This window comes from Neovison vison, chromosome 1 (assembly GCF_020171115.1).
Source record: "Neovison vison isolate M4711 chromosome 1, ASM_NN_V1, whole genome shotgun sequence".
Taxonomy (NCBI): Eukaryota; Metazoa; Chordata; class Mammalia; order Carnivora; family Mustelidae; genus Neogale; species Neogale vison.
In genome coordinates this window covers 287650380-287668708 of record NC_058091.1, presented here as the reverse complement: position 1 = coordinate 287668708, position 18329 = coordinate 287650380, and the positions used below count along the sequence as shown (strand labels likewise).

The window sequence follows — 18329 nt, the reverse complement described above, 5'->3', positions numbered from 1 at the left end:
CGTTAGGGGGCGGAGCCACTGAGCCGAGGCGCTTTCCAGGGCTTGGTCTGGGTGTTTGAGGGTGGGGGTGTAGAAAATCCGTGGAGGTTATCTAGGGAATGGAGGAAAGAAAGGGAAAGGACCCAGGAAGGAGAGGGTCGGGAGAGGGTCGGGGGGTGGGGGGACGTGGAAGGGAGCAGGGGTCGGGTAAGTGGGAGCTGGGTAGAGTCTGGCAGCGCAGGCTGCTCCGGTTCTGGTGGGTTTCGCGAGCGCTGGATCTTGGTGTCTCGAGCTTTGCAGGTTAGAATCTCCCAACTGCAACTACTTAAAAGAGTTTGCGCGTCAATTTCTTTGGCATTCCACACAACTTCTTTTCAAGAGTGGATAGGAATCAGTAGTTTGCCAGAAAGAGTTTACGTGTGAACCAAAATTTCACTACATTTGTTATGGGCTTCACTGTAAATTCAACAGAATTTACTGGCCGGGTCAGTTAGTAGAGCATGTGATTCTGGGTGTCTGGGTGGTGAGTTCAAGTTCCACCTTGTGGTGGAACCTACTTCAAAAAAATTCATCAGGCTTTTCTATTTGTGAATGGCTACTGTTACTATGAAGAATTCTGTGTTTACTGAGTCATTCGTTGCATGCAGGAGGCTGATGCCTTTATTTCTCATTACAGAGCAGAAGAAGTGTGTTCTAATTCATTGGTGGATTCCCAGCACAAAGTAGAGGGACCACTATAAATTAGATCACCCAGTACATCACCAAGTCCTACAGAAATTGAATTTATAACTTGTGTCAGGCGCTGTGCCTGATGCTGGGAATATCAAACGACCCATTCCTGTCCTCAAGTTGCTTCATGCAGAGACACACAAATAAAGCAATAAAGTGCATCACCCTAATGTTTTATGGGGTATGTATTAATTGCAGTAGGAGGATAAGATGAGCAAGAAGAGGTAAGATAGGCTTCATTTCACATAGAAGACAACTGGGGTGGTCAAATCAAAGCACTCTTTCAAAGCGCATTCCTCATTTAGAAATACTCGATTTGTCCTTATTTAGCATTCATTTAGAACCACACTTAAGCTTCATCTGCTTACATTCTTAATAGTTCAGCTAATCAGTAGCTGAATTACCCCTTATTGACAAGCTAAACTGAAAGAGGACTTCAACTACCTCCATTTTGATCTCAAACTTTCTAATTGATTAGGTTTTTTTTTTAAAGATTTTATTTATTTATTTGACAGAAATCACAAGTAGATGGGAGGCAGGCAGAGAGAGAGAGAGAGAGAGAGAGAGAGAGAGAGAGAAGCAGGCTCCCTGCTGAGCAGAGAGCCAGATGTGGGACTCGATTCCAGGACCCTGAGATCATGACCTGAGCCAAAGGCAGCGGCCTAACCCACTGAGCCACCCAGGCGCCCCTGATTAGGTTTTTCTTTACAGCTTGTCTTTTTACTCAGGCCAAAGATCCTGCTGGCAAAGCATCCTGTGATGGGAACCGAAAGTACCCACTCAAACAATTAGGACTGCCCTGAGCCAGCAAAACCCTGCCTGTAGTTGACCCCCAAGATAATGATGGATCTGATTTCTACTGCCCACTTACTGAAATTTACCGAACTTTGTCCCCCATTTTCCTTATATAAACATAGGAGTATTTTCAGCAGTTTGGAAACAGTCTTTGAAACACTAGTCTGCTGTTTTCACCGTGTTGGCTTCACTCAAATGAATTCCTTTCTTGTTTCATCACCACTTGTTTCTCTGCTTTTCGATTTTTCAGTGGTGAGTGGCTGAACCTTGTGTGTTTGGGACCCCTTGAGCCAGGTGCTCTTGTGCCCCATGCCCAGGATAAAAAACTATAGTCTTTGCTAAACTATGGTCTTTGCTACTTGAATTATACTTTGCTTCCTCAAATGAGGTGTTGACTGAATTTCTGAATATTAAATTTCTGAGATGTTACAGATCTATAGGTATAACTTAAAACTTCATAGTAAATATATCAGGAAAAATTAGATTTGTATTATTGGTGAGTAAATAGGCAGATGGTTCTCCAGCCATCAACTTTCTTTTATTTGGGGGACCACAGATTGAAAACTGATGGTTTGGAGCAGGGTTTGTTTGTTTTAATTTAAGATAAAACATATGACTGAGACTTTTTAATTCCACAAATTGGATGATCTGGCAATAGTGGTCTAATGTTCCTGCACTCCAGTAATATTCCCAGGGGCCCAAGTCCAAGGACTTATGTTCATTTGTATATTGCCTATGGTTGCTTTCAAGCTACAGCTGCTGAGTTGAGTAAATGCTACATAGACCACAGGGCCCCAAAGCCTAAAACACTTACCATCTAGCCTTTTAAAGGAAAAGTGTGAAGTCTTCCCTAACCAGTGATTTTAAAACTTTTTTCTCAGAAACTCTTGAGACTTTTATTAAGGATTACAAAGAGTATTTGTTTTGTGTGGGTTGTATTTGTTAATAATTGCTAATATCGCCTAAAAACAATAAATTTAAAAAGTCATTTAAAACAATAAGCCTTGTGGCACCTGGGTGGCTCTGTCATTAAGTGACTCCTTTAGCTCAGGTCATGATCCTAGGGTCCTGGGATCAAGTCCCATGTTGGACTCCCTGCTCCTTGATCAGCAGAGAGCCTGCTTCTCCCTCAGCCTGCTGCTTCCCCTGCTTGTGCTTTGTCTTTTTCTGTGTCGTTTAAGTAAGTAAAATCTTTTAAGAAATAAAAGAATAAGCCTGATCCATTTTAATTTAATTTAATCTAATCCATTTTAAATTTAATTTAAAAATTCATTTTAATTAAATGACACAAATTTTATGGAAAACCACTATAGTTTCTAAAAGTAAATATTAGAAGAATGCATTATTTTGCATTTTTCCAAATCTCTTAAATGTCTGGCTTAATAAGACAGATAAGATAGCTAGATTTTCATATCTGCATTTGCGGTAAGTATGTTGTGATCTGTTGTTTACTTGAAATATACGAAGAGAAGTGGGCCTCTCACAGTTTTGTAATGGGAAAGGGAGAATTATTTTAATGACCTTTTTAGATAGTTGTGAATGTTATTCTCTGATAGATTACCAAAACTTGACAAGCGGTATAGTTTTGTTTTGTTTTTTAAGTGGGCTCTACTCCCAGAGTGGAGCCCAACACAGAGGTTGAACTCATGACTCTGAGATCAAGACCTGAGTTGAAACTAAGAGTTGGCCACTCAGTTGGCCAACTGAGCCATCCAGGCATCCCAAATGGTATAGTTTTTCTTTTTAAAAAATTTAAAAACTTACTTATTTGAGAGAGAGTGAGAGCTCACGAGTTGGGTGGGGGGGGGGGAGATGGGAAAGCAGGCTCCTCGTTGAGCAGGGAGCCTGATGTGGAGCTCAATCCCAGGAACCTGGAATCATGACCTGAACCAAAGGCAGCCGCTTAACTTCCTGAGCCACCCATGCACGCTACCCCAAGTAGTATAGCTTCTTAAAAGTTAGTTATGATGTGGAATTTGAAACCATCAGTGAATTTTTTTGAAATTGTTAAATTAAAAACCACTTGTCTAATATTTTGGACCTTCTATCCATGCATGATTCTGTAACTTTATGTGTTGGTCATTTGGGAAATATTGGTTCTCTAAGTTATACAGAACTTCCAAATGTTGACATATTTCATTAACTAACAGAAAAAAAAGAAAAATTTTTAACAAAAAATTTTCAAATATTAGGAAGTTTGTCAGGCTTATGGTTGTTGATACAACTTTGATACGATCTTGGTAAGTTTCTCAGGAGTCTAATTTTATCTTAAAAGCTCAAATTTCCATTAGTAGCAAGTATAGTAAGTTATTTTCCTTGAAGTGACAAACTCATTTCATTCATTTGTGTTTAAAGTGGGAATGTAACAGGATTACAATACAAGAACTACTACAACAATTTGTTTGTAACTGCCTTGATTTATGCTGAGGCAGTTTTACCCACTATTGCTTCTGCATTGTAAGTGCAAATGGCAATAGCAGGAAAAAAGCAAATGTCTTAGTATTATTATGAAAATAATTTTTTAAAAGATTTTATTTGGCAGAGAGAGAGAGCGAGAGAGCGAGAGAGAGAGAGAGATATCACAAGTAGGCAGAAAGGCAGGCAGAGGGAAAGGGGGAAGCAGGCTCGATCCCAGGACCCTGAGACCATGACCTGAGCAGAGGCTTAACCCATTGGGCCACCCAGGTGCCCCATCATGAAAATAATTTTGATCTCATGCACCCCTTTACAGGAATCCACAGAATACACTTTGTGAACCACTGCTCAAGTAGCTCCCTATTTAAGTAGACTAACCTTACTAGGTATTTAGAGCTTTTAAAAAGTATCCTCATTAGGGGCACCTGTGTGGCTCAGTCCTTAAGCATCTGACTTTGGCTGAGGTCATGATCCCAGGGTCTTAGGATTGAGCCCTACATCAGGCTCCCTGCTCAGCGGGAAGCCTGCTTCTCCCTCTCCCATTCGCCTCGCTTGTGTTCTCTCTCTCGCTGTCTTTTTCTCTGTCAAAAAAATAAAGTCTTCAAAAAAAAAATCAAGCAAGTTCTGAAGATTGAGTAGGATTCAATAAAGGGCATGGGGACTGGTGAAGAGTCAGAGTTTTCCAACATGATATTCTCTGAGGCTGCTTATTGAGCTGAAAGAAGACTGGTATAGTGGAAAATAGAACATGAGGAGGTTGGAAAGGCTTTGGGGGCCATGTGAATCATTTGCATTTTAAAACGATGGAAGTGATAGTAGACGTGATAATTATCATTTAGGGTGCGTAGCTAAAACATAATTTAATATTGGACACTAAGGTGTAGTAGTTAGGTTAATGAGTAACTCTATGAAAATACTTTTATTCAGCAACATTTATTAGGACTATATATGGCTTTGCTAGAATTTAGAAATATAAAGATTAATACACCATTAGTTTGTAGCACAGGTAAGGAGTTGTGTTATAAAGAAATTAGAATAAAATATGAAGTAAAGATATAATAAATATGTTAATAAAGTGCTTTGGGAACCCTTGCTGTAGACTGGGAAACTCTATAAGCAATCATGACTGATAGCTAGAGGGAGGCTTGGGCTAAGAATATAAGATTTAGAGCATTTATTTTATTTATCTTTATTTTTTAAAAGATTTTATTTATTTGAGAGAGACTGTGCACAAGCAGGGGTAGGGGCAGAGGCAGAAGGAGAGGGAGAAACCGACTGCCTGCTGGGCAAGGGAGCCCCATCCAGGACTCCATCCCAGGACCCTGAGATCATGACCTGAGCTGAAGGCAGACTCTTAACCAACTGAGCCACCCAGGCGTCCCTAGAGATTTTTTTTTTTTAAAGTAGGCTCCTCTCCCAGCATGGAGCCCAACACAGGGCTTGAACTCATGATCCTGAGATCAAGACCTGAGCTGAGATCAAGATTCAGGCACTTAACCAAATAAGCCAAATGCCCTTAGCGCATTTTTGCCAATCTTAGCTACACAGGCTTCTGTGTACTTTTCAGTCATGTAGTAAATACTATTTTTTCCTTAAAATATACTCAAAGGGTGGAGAACTGTGAGCATTTCCTCATAGAAAAGGACAAAATGCTAAGAGGGAGTTTTTTGGTTTTTCTTTAGAATTCTGTGAGGACTGTGTCACCTTGGCAGTAAATGCATCTTAAAAATAAAGGGTGTTCACAAAAATGTATGAGATCTTGACATTTGCAACAACGTGGATGGACCCAGGGAGCCTTCTGCAAAGTGAAATAAGTCAGACAAAGACAAAGATCATATAATTTTACTGATATGTAGAGTCTAAGAAACACACATACACACACACACACACACACACACACAATCAAAAGGAAGAAACAGACCCATAAATACAGAGAACAAACTGATGGTTGCCAGAGGGAGAAGGATGGGCAAAAATAGGGGAAAGGGAGAGGGAAGACATAGGCTTCCTTCCAGTCCTGGAATGAATAGGTCATGGGTATAAAAGGTACAGGATAGGGGATCCATCCAGTCAAGGGTATTGTAATAGTGTAGTATGGTGATAAATAGTAGCTACCCTCGTGGGCATAATATATAGACTTGTTGAATCACTATGTTGAATGTCTGAAACTAATGTAGCATTGTGTCAACTGTACTTCAATACAAAACAAATCAATCAAGGGAAGACAAAACAAAACACCTCCCCAGGGGATACTAATACGCAACGGAGATTGAGAAATACTGCCAAAGGGTGGGGGTATCCACAGGATTTACTTGTTGCTTGTAGGACCTGTATACTCATTCTTTCTTTTTCTAAGTGTTTATTATACCAATCATATATAATTACTGAACAAAATGTAGGGAAAAAAAGAAGGGAGGGAGGAACGGAGGGAGGGAGGTAGGAAGAGAAAAAGAAAGGGTGCTGACACAAACTACGTAATGTTTCCACCCAGTGGGTTGGGTAAGTAGGTGATCTCGGCGGCGCTTATGCGCCGCCAACCCGGTAGGGCGGCGCAGCTCCGGGGACCGCCATCCCCTCGCGGAAGGCGACGCTCTTGGCCTTGGCGGCGGCGTCTCTTCAAGACGATACTTCCTGTTGGTTTTGCCTCGAGTCTTCCGCAGGTGTTTGTGCTGTGGCTGTAGCTAGATCTGCGGCGGGCGGCTGGCCATGGAGCGCCCGGGGCCCAGCGAAGGTGGGTTCCGTGGGGGCGATGCCAGGCAGGGCGGGGAGGGCTAGGGGTCGCCGGGGTCGCCGCACTAACGAGGTCTCCTCCTCCTCTTGCTCCAGTGACAGGCTCAGACGCGTCCGGACCGGATCCGCAGCTGGCGGTCACCATGGGCTTCACGGGGTTCGGTGAGTGACCGTCTTAACGCTTAGCCCCGTCTCCTTTTGCAGGACTTTTAAGAACGGCAGGTTGAGAGAGGAGACCCAGCTGTCACCTCTGGTCCGCACGCTCCGCTGCGCCAAGCCCTAGTTACTTTCGCTCGAGTGTATGCCTTGCAATTTCTCCGTAGTCTCTTTCCCATCCACTAATTCTTGCTTGACTGTTGGGACCAGCTAAGGTGACATGTATGGGAAGGCTTGTGGGAAAGATAGCTTTGTGACCTATGCTGTGGACGTGTTGGTTCGTGGAGGAGTTGTCTTTTTGTGTCCTGAGGCTGAGAGCTAACCATTGACTATGGTCTGCAATGAGATGGCCTTTCTGGCAACAAGTGGTGCATTGAGTGATAATTATAAGAGTTACTAAATCCTTTTAGATTAAAGCCTTTCTTCCCCGGAATTGTCACTTCAGTCTCTCTGTAGAGTCTTGCTGTGAGATAAAGAAGAACATTTCAAACAGAGATGTAGTCATCTGTTGAAAACATACTGCTTGTAAGAAACAAATGTGGGTATTATAGAGGGCACGGATTGCATGGAGCACTGGGTGTGGTGAAAAAATAATGAACGCTGTTTTTCTGAAAACAAATAAATTGGAAAAAAAAAGAGAAACAAATGTAAATCTTCTTCCCATTTCTCTTGGGTCCTGGATGGAACAAATAGCAGGCTGTTATGTCCAGGTCTCTTGTTGGTGTTCATATGCCCATTTATTATGGTAATGTCTTCTGCCACATATTTACCTGTAGCTGGTCATTTTACACAAATACTATATAGTTATGTATTACTATAGTATTTTGTTTTGTCGGTCTTTAAAAATGATTTTATTTATTTGCCAGAGAGAGAGAGAGAGAGTGAGTGAGCACACAAGCAGGGGGAGTGATAGGCAGAGGAAGAAGCAGGCTCCCTGCGAAATAAGGAACCCGATGCCGGGCTCCATCCTGGGACCAGGGGATTAGGACCTGAGGTGAAGGCAGATGCTTAACTGGCTGAGCCACCCAGGTGTCCCTATACTATTTAATTTTGTTTCAGTTCTTTAAAATAGTTTCCTCCCTGATTTCAAAAGTAACACATATTAATAGCAGAAAATCTGAAAAACAAATAATGAAGAAGTAAAATCCTTAATAATTGCATAATCTAGAAATCAAGACTTAGAAGTTATTTTTCTATTCTTTCCTGTTGTACATTTATCAAGAAAGTTAAGATCATATGTATGTACAATTTTATGTTATTCTTAATTATGTATTTTAATTCTTAATACTTGGAGGATTTTCCATATTATAATGTGCTCTTCCAAAACATTTTTAATGGCTGGATAGTACATTTAATAGAAGTGTCATAATTTTGGCCTACATAGTTTCTAATTCTAACTTTTATTAGTAATACTAAAAAAAAATCTTTATGAATAAACCTTTTTTTTTTGTAAAAAAGGATTTCCATAGGATAAATTTCTAAAGAAGGGACTGTAATAAAAATATATTAAAAAGTAACCAAAAACATTGGATATATACCCTTTTTTTAATTTTTAAAAATTTATTTATTTTTTAAAAAAGATTTTATTTATTTATTTGACAGACAAAGATCACAAGTAGGCAGAGAGGCAGGCAGAGAGAGGAGGAAGCAGGCTCCCTGCCGAGCAGAGAGCCGATGTGGGGCTCGATCCCAGGACCCTGGGATCATGACCTAAGCCGAAGGCAGAGGCTTTAACCCACTGAGCCACCCAGGCGCCCCTATTTATTTATTTTTTAAATTTATTTTTTAAGCAGGCTTCCCAGCCAGTGTGGAGCCCAACCTGGGGCTTGAACTCATGACACTGAGATCAAGAGTCCTATGCTTAACTGCCACCCAGGTGCTCCTAGGTATATATCTTTAAAAATTAATTGATACATTTTGTCATAATGCCCTTCAGAAAGGTTGTTTCATTTTATACCAAAGTCAGTATTATGTAAGAAGGACATTTTTACCATATTCTTACTAACATGAAGTAGACATTATTTAAAAAAAAAAAAGGCAATGAAAACAAATATAATATTGCTTCCAAGCCCATTCACGTTGTTGTCAGAATTTAGTTTCTTGTAGTTTTAGGGCTGAGGCCTCTGTTTCCTTATTTGCTGTCAGGTGGGAATCTCTTCGCTTCTTAAGGTGGTTGCATTACTGTCATCATCTGAAAACTTCAGCTAGTATTTCCAGTCCATCTCACACTTCACATCTCTCTGACTTTAGCTGCATCTGTTCTGCATCTTTGCTTGTAAGGTCATCTGTGATTAGACAGGGCCAACTAAGATAATCTGTTTGGAAGTCCATAACCTTAATTAGATCTACAAAGTCTCTTTTGCCCTGTAATGTAACATATTCCCTGGTTCCAGAGATTAGGGTATGAACATTCTCCATTCTGCCTATGACCAGTGTTGTAGATTTCAGGGGTAGAGTCCAGGTGTATTAATTAAAGGAGGATGGGAAAGTCGGCCGATTAATGATGAGACTGTCATTAAAATTTCCCTGGGAAGTAAACTCTTTCTTCCTAGCTATTTTTCTTGTAGCCATGCTATAAATTAAACAGACTAAATGATTATCAATCATTTAATAAGTGTTTATGGAGTACCTAAAGTTTGGCCAGCTTAATGCAAGAAGATCACAGTTTGCTACTTACTTCTGTTTAGGAAAAAAAGCTCGCACATTTGATTTGGAAGCAATGTTTGAACAAACGCGAAGAACAGCTGTGGAAAGAAGTCGGAAAACACTGGGTAAGAAGTTCAGTTATGGCTCTTTTATTGGTATAAATATTGTATATGCCTTATACACGTATGTTGACAGTTACTATTAGACTGAAAAAAAAATTCAGAGCTGTTAAAAGACCAAATGTGCTGGTTCCTTTGGAAGCAGAGGTTATTATTATTATTATTTTTATTTTAGCATGGTAAAAGTTGCATCTAAGTAGGATAAGAAAGTCTGAATGCTAAAAATCGTTTTGAAGGCAGTTCTGCTATGAACAAACAGGGATTCTAAATTAATTTATAAGAATCAAAATAGCAGTTTCTTTATTACCTCTCCTTCCACCTGTATCTGATTTTCACTTCATTTTTTTCTTTTCCTGCTTACAGCGGAACCAGTATTTGGAAGGCTGGGCGAGAGGTGGCTCTGAGAGCTGTGTACACCACTGACTGTTGACTCAGACAGTATAGAAAATTGAGACATACAGTGAATGTGGCTGCTCCTGTTGAACCCTTGCACTAATGAGTTGTATCAGACATGTAACGAAGGCCATAATTTCCAGACTGTCTGGTGTGATAGCAGGTGGTCGGCAATTCTGGGTACCACCTTAGGGTCTTCCAAGTAGACTGACTCCTCTACTGCTTTCTTGGTTTTTTGATCTTTGGTTTTTTTAAAAGATTTTATTTAATTTTCAATTTTTTCAATTTTTCAAAATATTTTATTTCTTTATTTGAGAGCGAGAATGAGAGAGAGAGAGAGAGAGAGAGAGAGAATGAGAAGAGGGAGGGTCAGAGAGAGAAGCAGACTCCATGCCAAGCAGGGAGCCTGATGCAGGACTCCAGGATCATGACGTGAGCCAAAGGCAGTCGCCTAATCAACTGAGCCACCCAGATAGGAGATTTACATAAGAGAAAGTGCACAAGTCGGGAGAGTGGCAGGCAGAGGGAGAAGGAGATGCAGGCTCCCCACTGAGCAGAGAGCCCAATGTGGGACTCAGTCCTAGGACCCTGGTATCATGACCTGAGTGGAAGGCAGATGCTTAACCGACTGAGCCACCCTGGTGCCCTTCCATTGCTTTCTTTGGATAAGACTCAGATCATTCTTTCACTGAAAAGATGGATGTGTCGTGATAGCGCAAAAGGGGCTAGAAATCAGAGACAGGACTTCTGGAAAAATTTAAGTGAATATTCTGGCAATTGTCCTTTTTGGTTTTAAAATGATAAACTATATAGCAGTAATAGCTAATATTTGGAACATGAGCTTGTTGTGAAATTTTTGGGTCTTTGGATGAATAAGGTTTTTTTTTTTGTGGCGAGAAGCCCACCTACTATTTTTAAAAAAGAACTGTCATTAATAACACGTTTCAAACACATACAAAAGTATAGTAATGAACTCCTATCACATAGATTTAAGAATTATAATAATGCACAGCTGGTGTTATTTCCATTTTCTTCCCCTGTCAGATTATTTTGATACAAATCTGAGACACATGATTTCACCCATAAATACTTTAGTATGTGTCTTTAAGAGATACTGATCCTTTAAAAAACTTAACTGAAGTACCTCTACCACACTTAAAAATATTAAATAATATCATCAGACAGAATGCAAGGACATGCTACTACTTGAGGCATATTTATAAATTCTTTAACCACTTAATTTAAAAATTACCCTTTTTAGTTAGCGCTTATGCTCTTAGAGTATAGCTCTCTTGTATTTGACCTCTTTCAGCTTGTGATAACAAAACACTTGGAACAGAGATTGTCTGTTCAGCTAAGTAAGTTTTATAGTTCCCTGTACCATGCCTTCCAGGGTAAGTTCTTGATATATACTTGAGAAGATTGAATTTAGAACTCTAATACTGCCTTTTAAAAAATAAATTCTGCTTCTTTGGAGAAAGTTTTAAAATGGCCCCACCCATTTTATAGAGCTTGGGATTTGGAGTTGGAGGACCTGGGTTTGAGGGTCAGCTGCACATCCTAGTAGAGATAATGTTGGTGGGTTTTCAAATTTCGGATCCTTAATTTCCTCATCTGTCAGGTGGAAGTGATAATAAGGGATCCCTTACAAGTTTCTTGAAGGGATTAAGATGTTGGTCATAGTACCTTTTATTTTATTTTTTTCTTTTTTATTAACATATAATGTGTTAGCCCCAGGGGTATAGGTCTGTGAGTTGCCAGGTTTACACACTTCACAGCACTCACCATAGCACATACCCTCCCCAATGTCCATAACCCCACCACCCTCTCCCTTCCCCGCTCCCCACGGCAACCCTCAGTTTGTTTTGTGAGATTAAGAGTCTCTTATGGTTTGTCTCCCTCCCGACCCCATCTTGTGGCATAGTACCTTTTAAACAGTAAAGTACTTTGAAAACAATTACTTTTAACTCCTACATTTTTTCTTAGTAAAGCATGTGTGCATTTAGCACCTAAGGGTAATTACAATGAACAGTTACTAGATTTTTAAAATTTGAAAAATCATTGGAAGACCAAATTCTCCTGTGATATTTGTGGATGAATTAAATATATTGAACTTTCTTCTTCTTCTTCTTTTTTTTTTTTAAAGATTTTTAAAACTTATTTTAAGAGAGTGAGTGAGTAAGAAAAAACATGAGAGGGTAGAAGGTCAGAGGGAGAAGCAGACTCCCTGTGGAGCTGGGAGACCAATGTGGGACTCGATCCTGGGACTTCAGGATCACGACCTGAGCCAAAGGCAGTTGCTCACCTGACTGAGCCACCCAGGCGCCCATGTTGAACTTTCTTGATTTAGCATTTTATTCTTGGACTTGGACCACTGTTTTTACCCCTGATCTAAACACATGAATCCAAAGTTTCACTTGTTTTTCTTGAAAGTTCAAAAATTGAGATATGGGCATTCTTTATCTCGTGATTGTATTGGAGTCTTTCTGAGGGCATTGACATTAGGTTTGAGGAAAATAAGAACTGTGAATCATCCCTCCCCCTCCCGCCCCATGGTCCCTTTTAATAGCAAGTTTGTGTATATGAATATGAACTGTTTTCGTTGGTAAATTCTCTCATAGAAAGGATGAATTACTATAAAACCTCAATAAAGTATGCATTATGTTAAATGTCAGGAAATAATTGTGTAAGTGGTTTTTTTAAAGTGTTTTCATTTTCTATTTTTTTTTTTTTTTAAGATTTTATTATTTATTTGAGAGAGAAAGAGAGAGCACAAGGGAACATGAGTGGGATGAGGGGTAGAGGGAGAAACAGGCTCTCCGCTGAGCAGGGAGCCTGAAATAGGACTTAATTCTGGGACTCTGGCATCATGGCCTGAGCTGAAGGAAGATGCTTAACTGAGCCACCTAGGGGCCTCTAAAGATTTTTTTTCTGAAAGCTCTAGTAAGTATGTCTAGGACATATGAAAGACATAGGTCCTTTTTAAAGCTATAATACTATGAGGAGATAAATGGAGAAGAAAAATTTATTCAAATGCTTATTTTGGGTGTGTGGGTATTTTATTTATTAAAAATTATTAGGGAGAAAGAGCACATGAGTGAGTGCGTGCAAGGGGGAGGGGCAGAGGGAGTGGGCGAAGTAGAATCCTACTGAGTAGGGACCCTGGGGGGGCAAGAGGGGGCTTCCCCCGCCTTCCCAGGGCTCAATCCCAGGGCCCTGAGATCCTGACCTGAGCCAAAGACAGAGGCTTAACTGACTGAGCCACCCAGGTGTCCCTAGGTATGCCTGTGCTTTAGATGGATTTATGGGCCTTATCTGTGGTAGGATAGGAAACAACATCTTTGAAAAAATGGTTAAAATAGGATTTGAATATGATTTTAAGTGATCCTGAAAAGAAAACCTGTCCCAAAGATTTTAGAAATTAGAAAAGCTTAAAGAGTTGTGTGTGTATGTGTACTTGAAATGGTCTTCTTACCTGGTTAAATCCTACCTTATTTTTTAAGGCCTCACACATATTTTACTTTTTCTAGGGATTTTTAAAAAAACTGTCTGGACATAATAATTGTTCCCTGCCTTTATATCTGTAACACTTTAAAGAATACTATAAATTTTTTCCTAATATTTTTCACATATTGAGGATAAGAACCTTGTTTTCACTTTTATACTGTAAGTATAAGCCTAGTAGAACTTAGTACATAATAGTTACATCCCTAAATATTTAATGGAGAAATGTATTTAATGTAGTTAAAATGTTCTTATTTTTTAATTTCCTAGTATTTTGGCATTAAATATTTTGAATTTAGATTTACATGAAATTGGTAAGCTAGTGAATTGTTTTTTAAGTTAGAGTAACAAAAACATTTAGCAAGGTTTAAGTCCCATGGGTAAAAAGAGTATCATGATGAGAAAACATTTATTCTAGCTTATATTTACGGTAATTTTATTTCCTTTACATTTTATTTTAAGTCTCATTTCTTTAAGTTAAGTGATTGCTATAATGATTGGCTCTGAGATTTTTATGTGCCAAATTATATTCCTTTGACTCTGCAATTTGTGTGAATGAGCCCAGATGAGAGATGGTACTTTTGTATAGTTTGCTGTTACCTAGACAAAAATTGCATACACGTGGAGAAGCTTTTCAGAAACGGCTATCCAAAAATTGGTAACTGAAAGTAGAACAATAAAATGAGGTGTTTGGAAGAATAAAATTAGGTGTTGGATAGTAGGTTAATTCACTTTGGTTAAGGGAAGATACAGAGCATTTTTACAGTGCTGACAGTGTACTTGCTTCCACATTTGATGAAAATGCATGAAATGCTACCCTTTGTCGGGAGTTCTCTCTCTCTGACAAATAAATAAATATATAAATAAATAAAATCTTTAAAAAAAAAACCTGATACATAGTAAACGCCATGTATTAGCTGATGTAATATTTGTTAAACTAAGGTTGTTATTATAAGGTGGTTATTTGCAAAGAAGTCATAGAAGACCTAATTAAAAATGACTCAAATAAGAAAAATTTAGTGTTACACATGAAAACAATTCTGGAATGGGGCTCTTCCATCTTCTGAGTCCTGGCATGAGGAACATTTAAGTTTTCCCCCCTTTTTCTGCTTTGCCAGTTTTAGGGTATTGGCTTGTTTTAAACTGACTGTACTCATCACCCAAAATTATAAGTGAAATTTTGTTACAAGCAGATGACCACCTCCACAGGCTGAAAGGATACTGTTCTGTAGATCTTTTTTTTTAGTAGTAAGAAAACCTTTCTCACATGTTCCTCCAGCTGACTTCTTATATCTTATAGGCTGGTGTTAGTGTGGAACATTAGTTCCGAAATACAGCCACTGGCAAGAACAATAGAATGGACTTGGAATCAAGCTTTACCTGTTTGGGCAGGGAGGGGCCCAGAATCTGCTGAAGCACCTGCTTCCTCTTACCTGGAGAAAGTTGTGGTTTTTCTTAGCAAGGGGAAAAGGAAGAAATGGCTGCTGTATAGGAAGCTAATAATGTATGCCTAGGTATTGTTCACTGATTAAGGTCAGAAATGCCCCAAGACCAGAGCCTAGGATCAAGTGTCCAAGTGTGGTTTCACCCCCCCCGCCCCGGTCCCCCGCAACCTCTCCCCTCTCACCCTGGAGGGTATGGAGGGATTGACTGGAGAAGCAGGATGATGGTAGGAGCCATGCAGGCTTACTCTTCTATTTAGACATTATCTTCTTAATTTTTATTTTTTTTTCAACCTCAGCATCAGAGTGCAGAATTACCTAACTCACCCACCTTAGCCCAGTGGTGAGCATAAAAAATACCAGCATGAACTAGAGCTATAGTGTTTGCCTTTCCTCATCCTGTAGTGTTATCTTCCGTTTGAAATAAAAGGCTATGTAGTTACTTGTCCATGTATGTTTGTTATCTTATTTCTTATCCTCCATATCCTATCAACAAAAGACCCTAAAGAGTACAACATTCCAATTAATAAGTGCCTTGTGATATGGTTAAACTTTAGGTGTATTGTTTTTCATTATTAAGAAAAAAAATGTTAAAGATTATCTTAGGCCATTGAGGATGGTGGCAGTTGAGAACAATTTAAGTAACTCAGTTCCTTCCTGTGTGCCCTCCAGTTGTACAGTGACATTATCAGAGGAAAAAGATCAAATTTCTTTGGATAATTTTTTTTGTCTTTCCAAGGTAAATAACTCTAGAAATCTGAAAATTTCTCAAGATTTTTGTGGGAAGTCCCTTACCACAAATCCAGTGGGGAACATCAGAAATGAACAAAATTCTGAGTTTATAGTTTAAAATATATTAAAAATAAAAAGTAAAGTTACCTAAAGTCTTACCTTTGGACACTTTATTTTTTACTTGTCACCTTCCACGTCTTTTCATTTTAATTTATTTACTTAATTCATTAACTAATTTAAATATTTTATTTACTTATTTGAGAGAGAGAGCAAGAGAGAGCACAATTGGGAGCGGGGAGAGGGAGAAGCACACTCCCTCTTGAGCAGGGAGCCTGACTCAGGGCTTGATCCCAGGGTGCTGGGATCACGACCTGAGTCAAAGGTAGATGCTTAACTGACTGAGCCACCCAGGTGCCCCTCTTTTTATTTTTAAAATATTTTTATTTATTTTTAAAGATTTTATTTATTTGACAGAGATCACAAGTAGGCAGAGAGGCAGGCAGAGAGAGAGGAGGAAGCAGGCTCCCCAAGGAGCAGAGAGCCCGATGTGGGGCTGGATCCCAGGACTGTGGGATCATGACCTGAGCTGAAGGCAGGGGCTTTAACCCACTGAGCCACCCAGGCGCCCCTAAGATTTTTTTTTTAAGATTTTATTTATTTATTTGGCAGACAGATCACAAGCAGGCAGAGAGGCAGGCAGAGAGAGAGGGGGAAAGCAGGCTTCCCACCGAACAGAGAGCCCAATGAGGGGCTCGATCCTGGGATCATGACCCAAGCTGAAGGCAGAGGCTGCAACCCACTGAGCCACCCAGGCCCCCTTTTAAGATTTTATTTTTAAGGAATCTTTCTACCCCATGTGGGGCTCAAACCCACAACCCTGAAGTCAAGTGTGCTTTAGTGACTAAGTCATTCAGCTGCCCCGTTAGTGCCGTGTCATTCACATACTATTCACATGTTAATTTTGCTTAGCTTGTCTGTTATTATTTTCCCAGATTTATATATTTTCCATCACTATTTTTATTGGTTGTATTAAATTAATTAATTGTTTAAAGATTTTATGTGTTTGTCAGAGAGATACAGAGCTCAAGGAGGGGGAATGGCAAGGAGAGGGAGAAGCAGACTGAACTCACTCCTGGGCAGGGAGCCTGACTGGGGACTCGATTCTAAGCCTCTGAGATCATGGCCTTGGCCAGAGGTAGACACTCAACCGACTGAGCCACCCACCTGTCCCTGTACAGTAGTTCAGTTGGTTTCCCAATTTGGGTACTTAGGTTGATAAGTTTTTGTTGTTACTGGCACTACTTTAAATTGCATCACTTTGACTATATTAATTTTTAGCCTTTATTGATCCTGACAAATTTTTGAAGTCATAACTATTGAAATTTTTTTTAAATCTTTACAGAAGCAAGAGAAAAAGAGGAAGAAATGAACAGAGAGAAAGAATTAAGAAGGCAAAATGAAGATATTGAACCAACATCTTCAGGGTCACACGTAGTCAGAGATGGCTCTAAATCGTCTTCCAGGTGCTTGACTTTCTCAAAAAGATTCCATTAAACTATCATTCCCATTTAGGTGTTTAATCTCAGATAATCGAAACTGATAGTTTTTGTAAAGAAAGAGGATTAAGACTGATTTTGTTCTAAGAAACTGATTTTTTCTTGTTAAAGATTTTTAGTTCTAATTAGAGGTCAGCAAATAAACACTATCAGATTTTAGTTTTCTCAGAAATTATGAAGCAAATGGCAGCTTCTCTTATTGGTCACCACAATTACTATGTGTTGACACAGTGGGAAGCAGTCTTTTTTAGTCCTGAGAAAGGTGGTGACCTTTTCCTTGAGGGGAGAAAGACCTTTTCCTTGAGGGGAGAAAGCCCATAATTAAAAAGAATTTTCTTGAAATTTTCTAAACCAATACACATTTTAATTTTTTATTTTTTTAAAAAGATTTTATTTATTTGACAGAGGGAGAGAGATCACAAGTAGGCAGAGCAGCAGGCAGAGAGAGAGGGGGAAGTAGGCTGCCTTCTGAGCAGAGAGCCCGATGCGGGGCTCGATCCCAGGGCCCTGAGATCATGACCTGAGCCAAAGGCAGAGGCTTAACCCACTGAGCCACCCAGGCGCCCCACACATTTTTAAATAAATAAGAAAGTACATGTTCGTTAAGGACTTTTTAAAAAAAGATTTTATTTCTTTATTTGACACAGAGAGACACAGTGAGAGAGGGAACACAGGCAAGGGGAGTGGGAAAGGGAGAAGCAGGCTTCCTGCTGAACAGAGAGCCTGATGCGGGGCTCAATCCCAGGACCCTGGGATCATGACCTGAACCAAAGGCAGAGGCTTAACTGACTGAGCACCCCAGGCTTTTCACTTTTTTAAATATTTTTTTAAAGTAAACTTTCTGCCACATGTAGAGCTTGAACTCATACCCCCAAGAACAGGAGTCACATTCTGTACCAACTGAGCCAGCCAGCACCACTGTCTTTTCACTTTCTTAATAATGTACTTTGGCATATTGAAGTTTTTAATTTTGATGAAGTCCAACTTACATATTTTTTCTTTTTGTTGTTTATCCTTTTGGTACCACCTTGAGAATCCATTGCCAAAGTATAGTTTGTGAAGATTTCTCCTTGTTTTTCTTTTAAGAGTTTTATGGTTTTATTTATTTTTTAAATTTTTAAAAGATTTTATTT

The 18329-nt window shown here is 39.5% G+C and overlaps 1 protein-coding gene across 1 annotated transcript in view; it reads left to right on the top strand.

The window, feature by feature from the left end:
* The first annotated feature begins 6568 nt into the window (after positions 1 to 6568).
* Positions 6569 to 18329, top strand: part of WDR70 (WD repeat domain 70) — a 307839-nt gene continuing 296078 nt past the window's right edge. The window contains exons 1-4 of the mRNA XM_044232523.1: positions 6569 to 6649; positions 6745 to 6810; positions 9492 to 9575; positions 17043 to 17163. Of these exons, the coding sequence (XP_044088458.1) occupies positions 6625 to 6649; positions 6745 to 6810; positions 9492 to 9575; positions 17043 to 17163 (296 nt within the window). The 5' untranslated portion in view covers positions 6569 to 6624. The remainder of the gene's footprint in view (positions 6650 to 6744; positions 6811 to 9491; positions 9576 to 17042; positions 17164 to 18329) is intronic.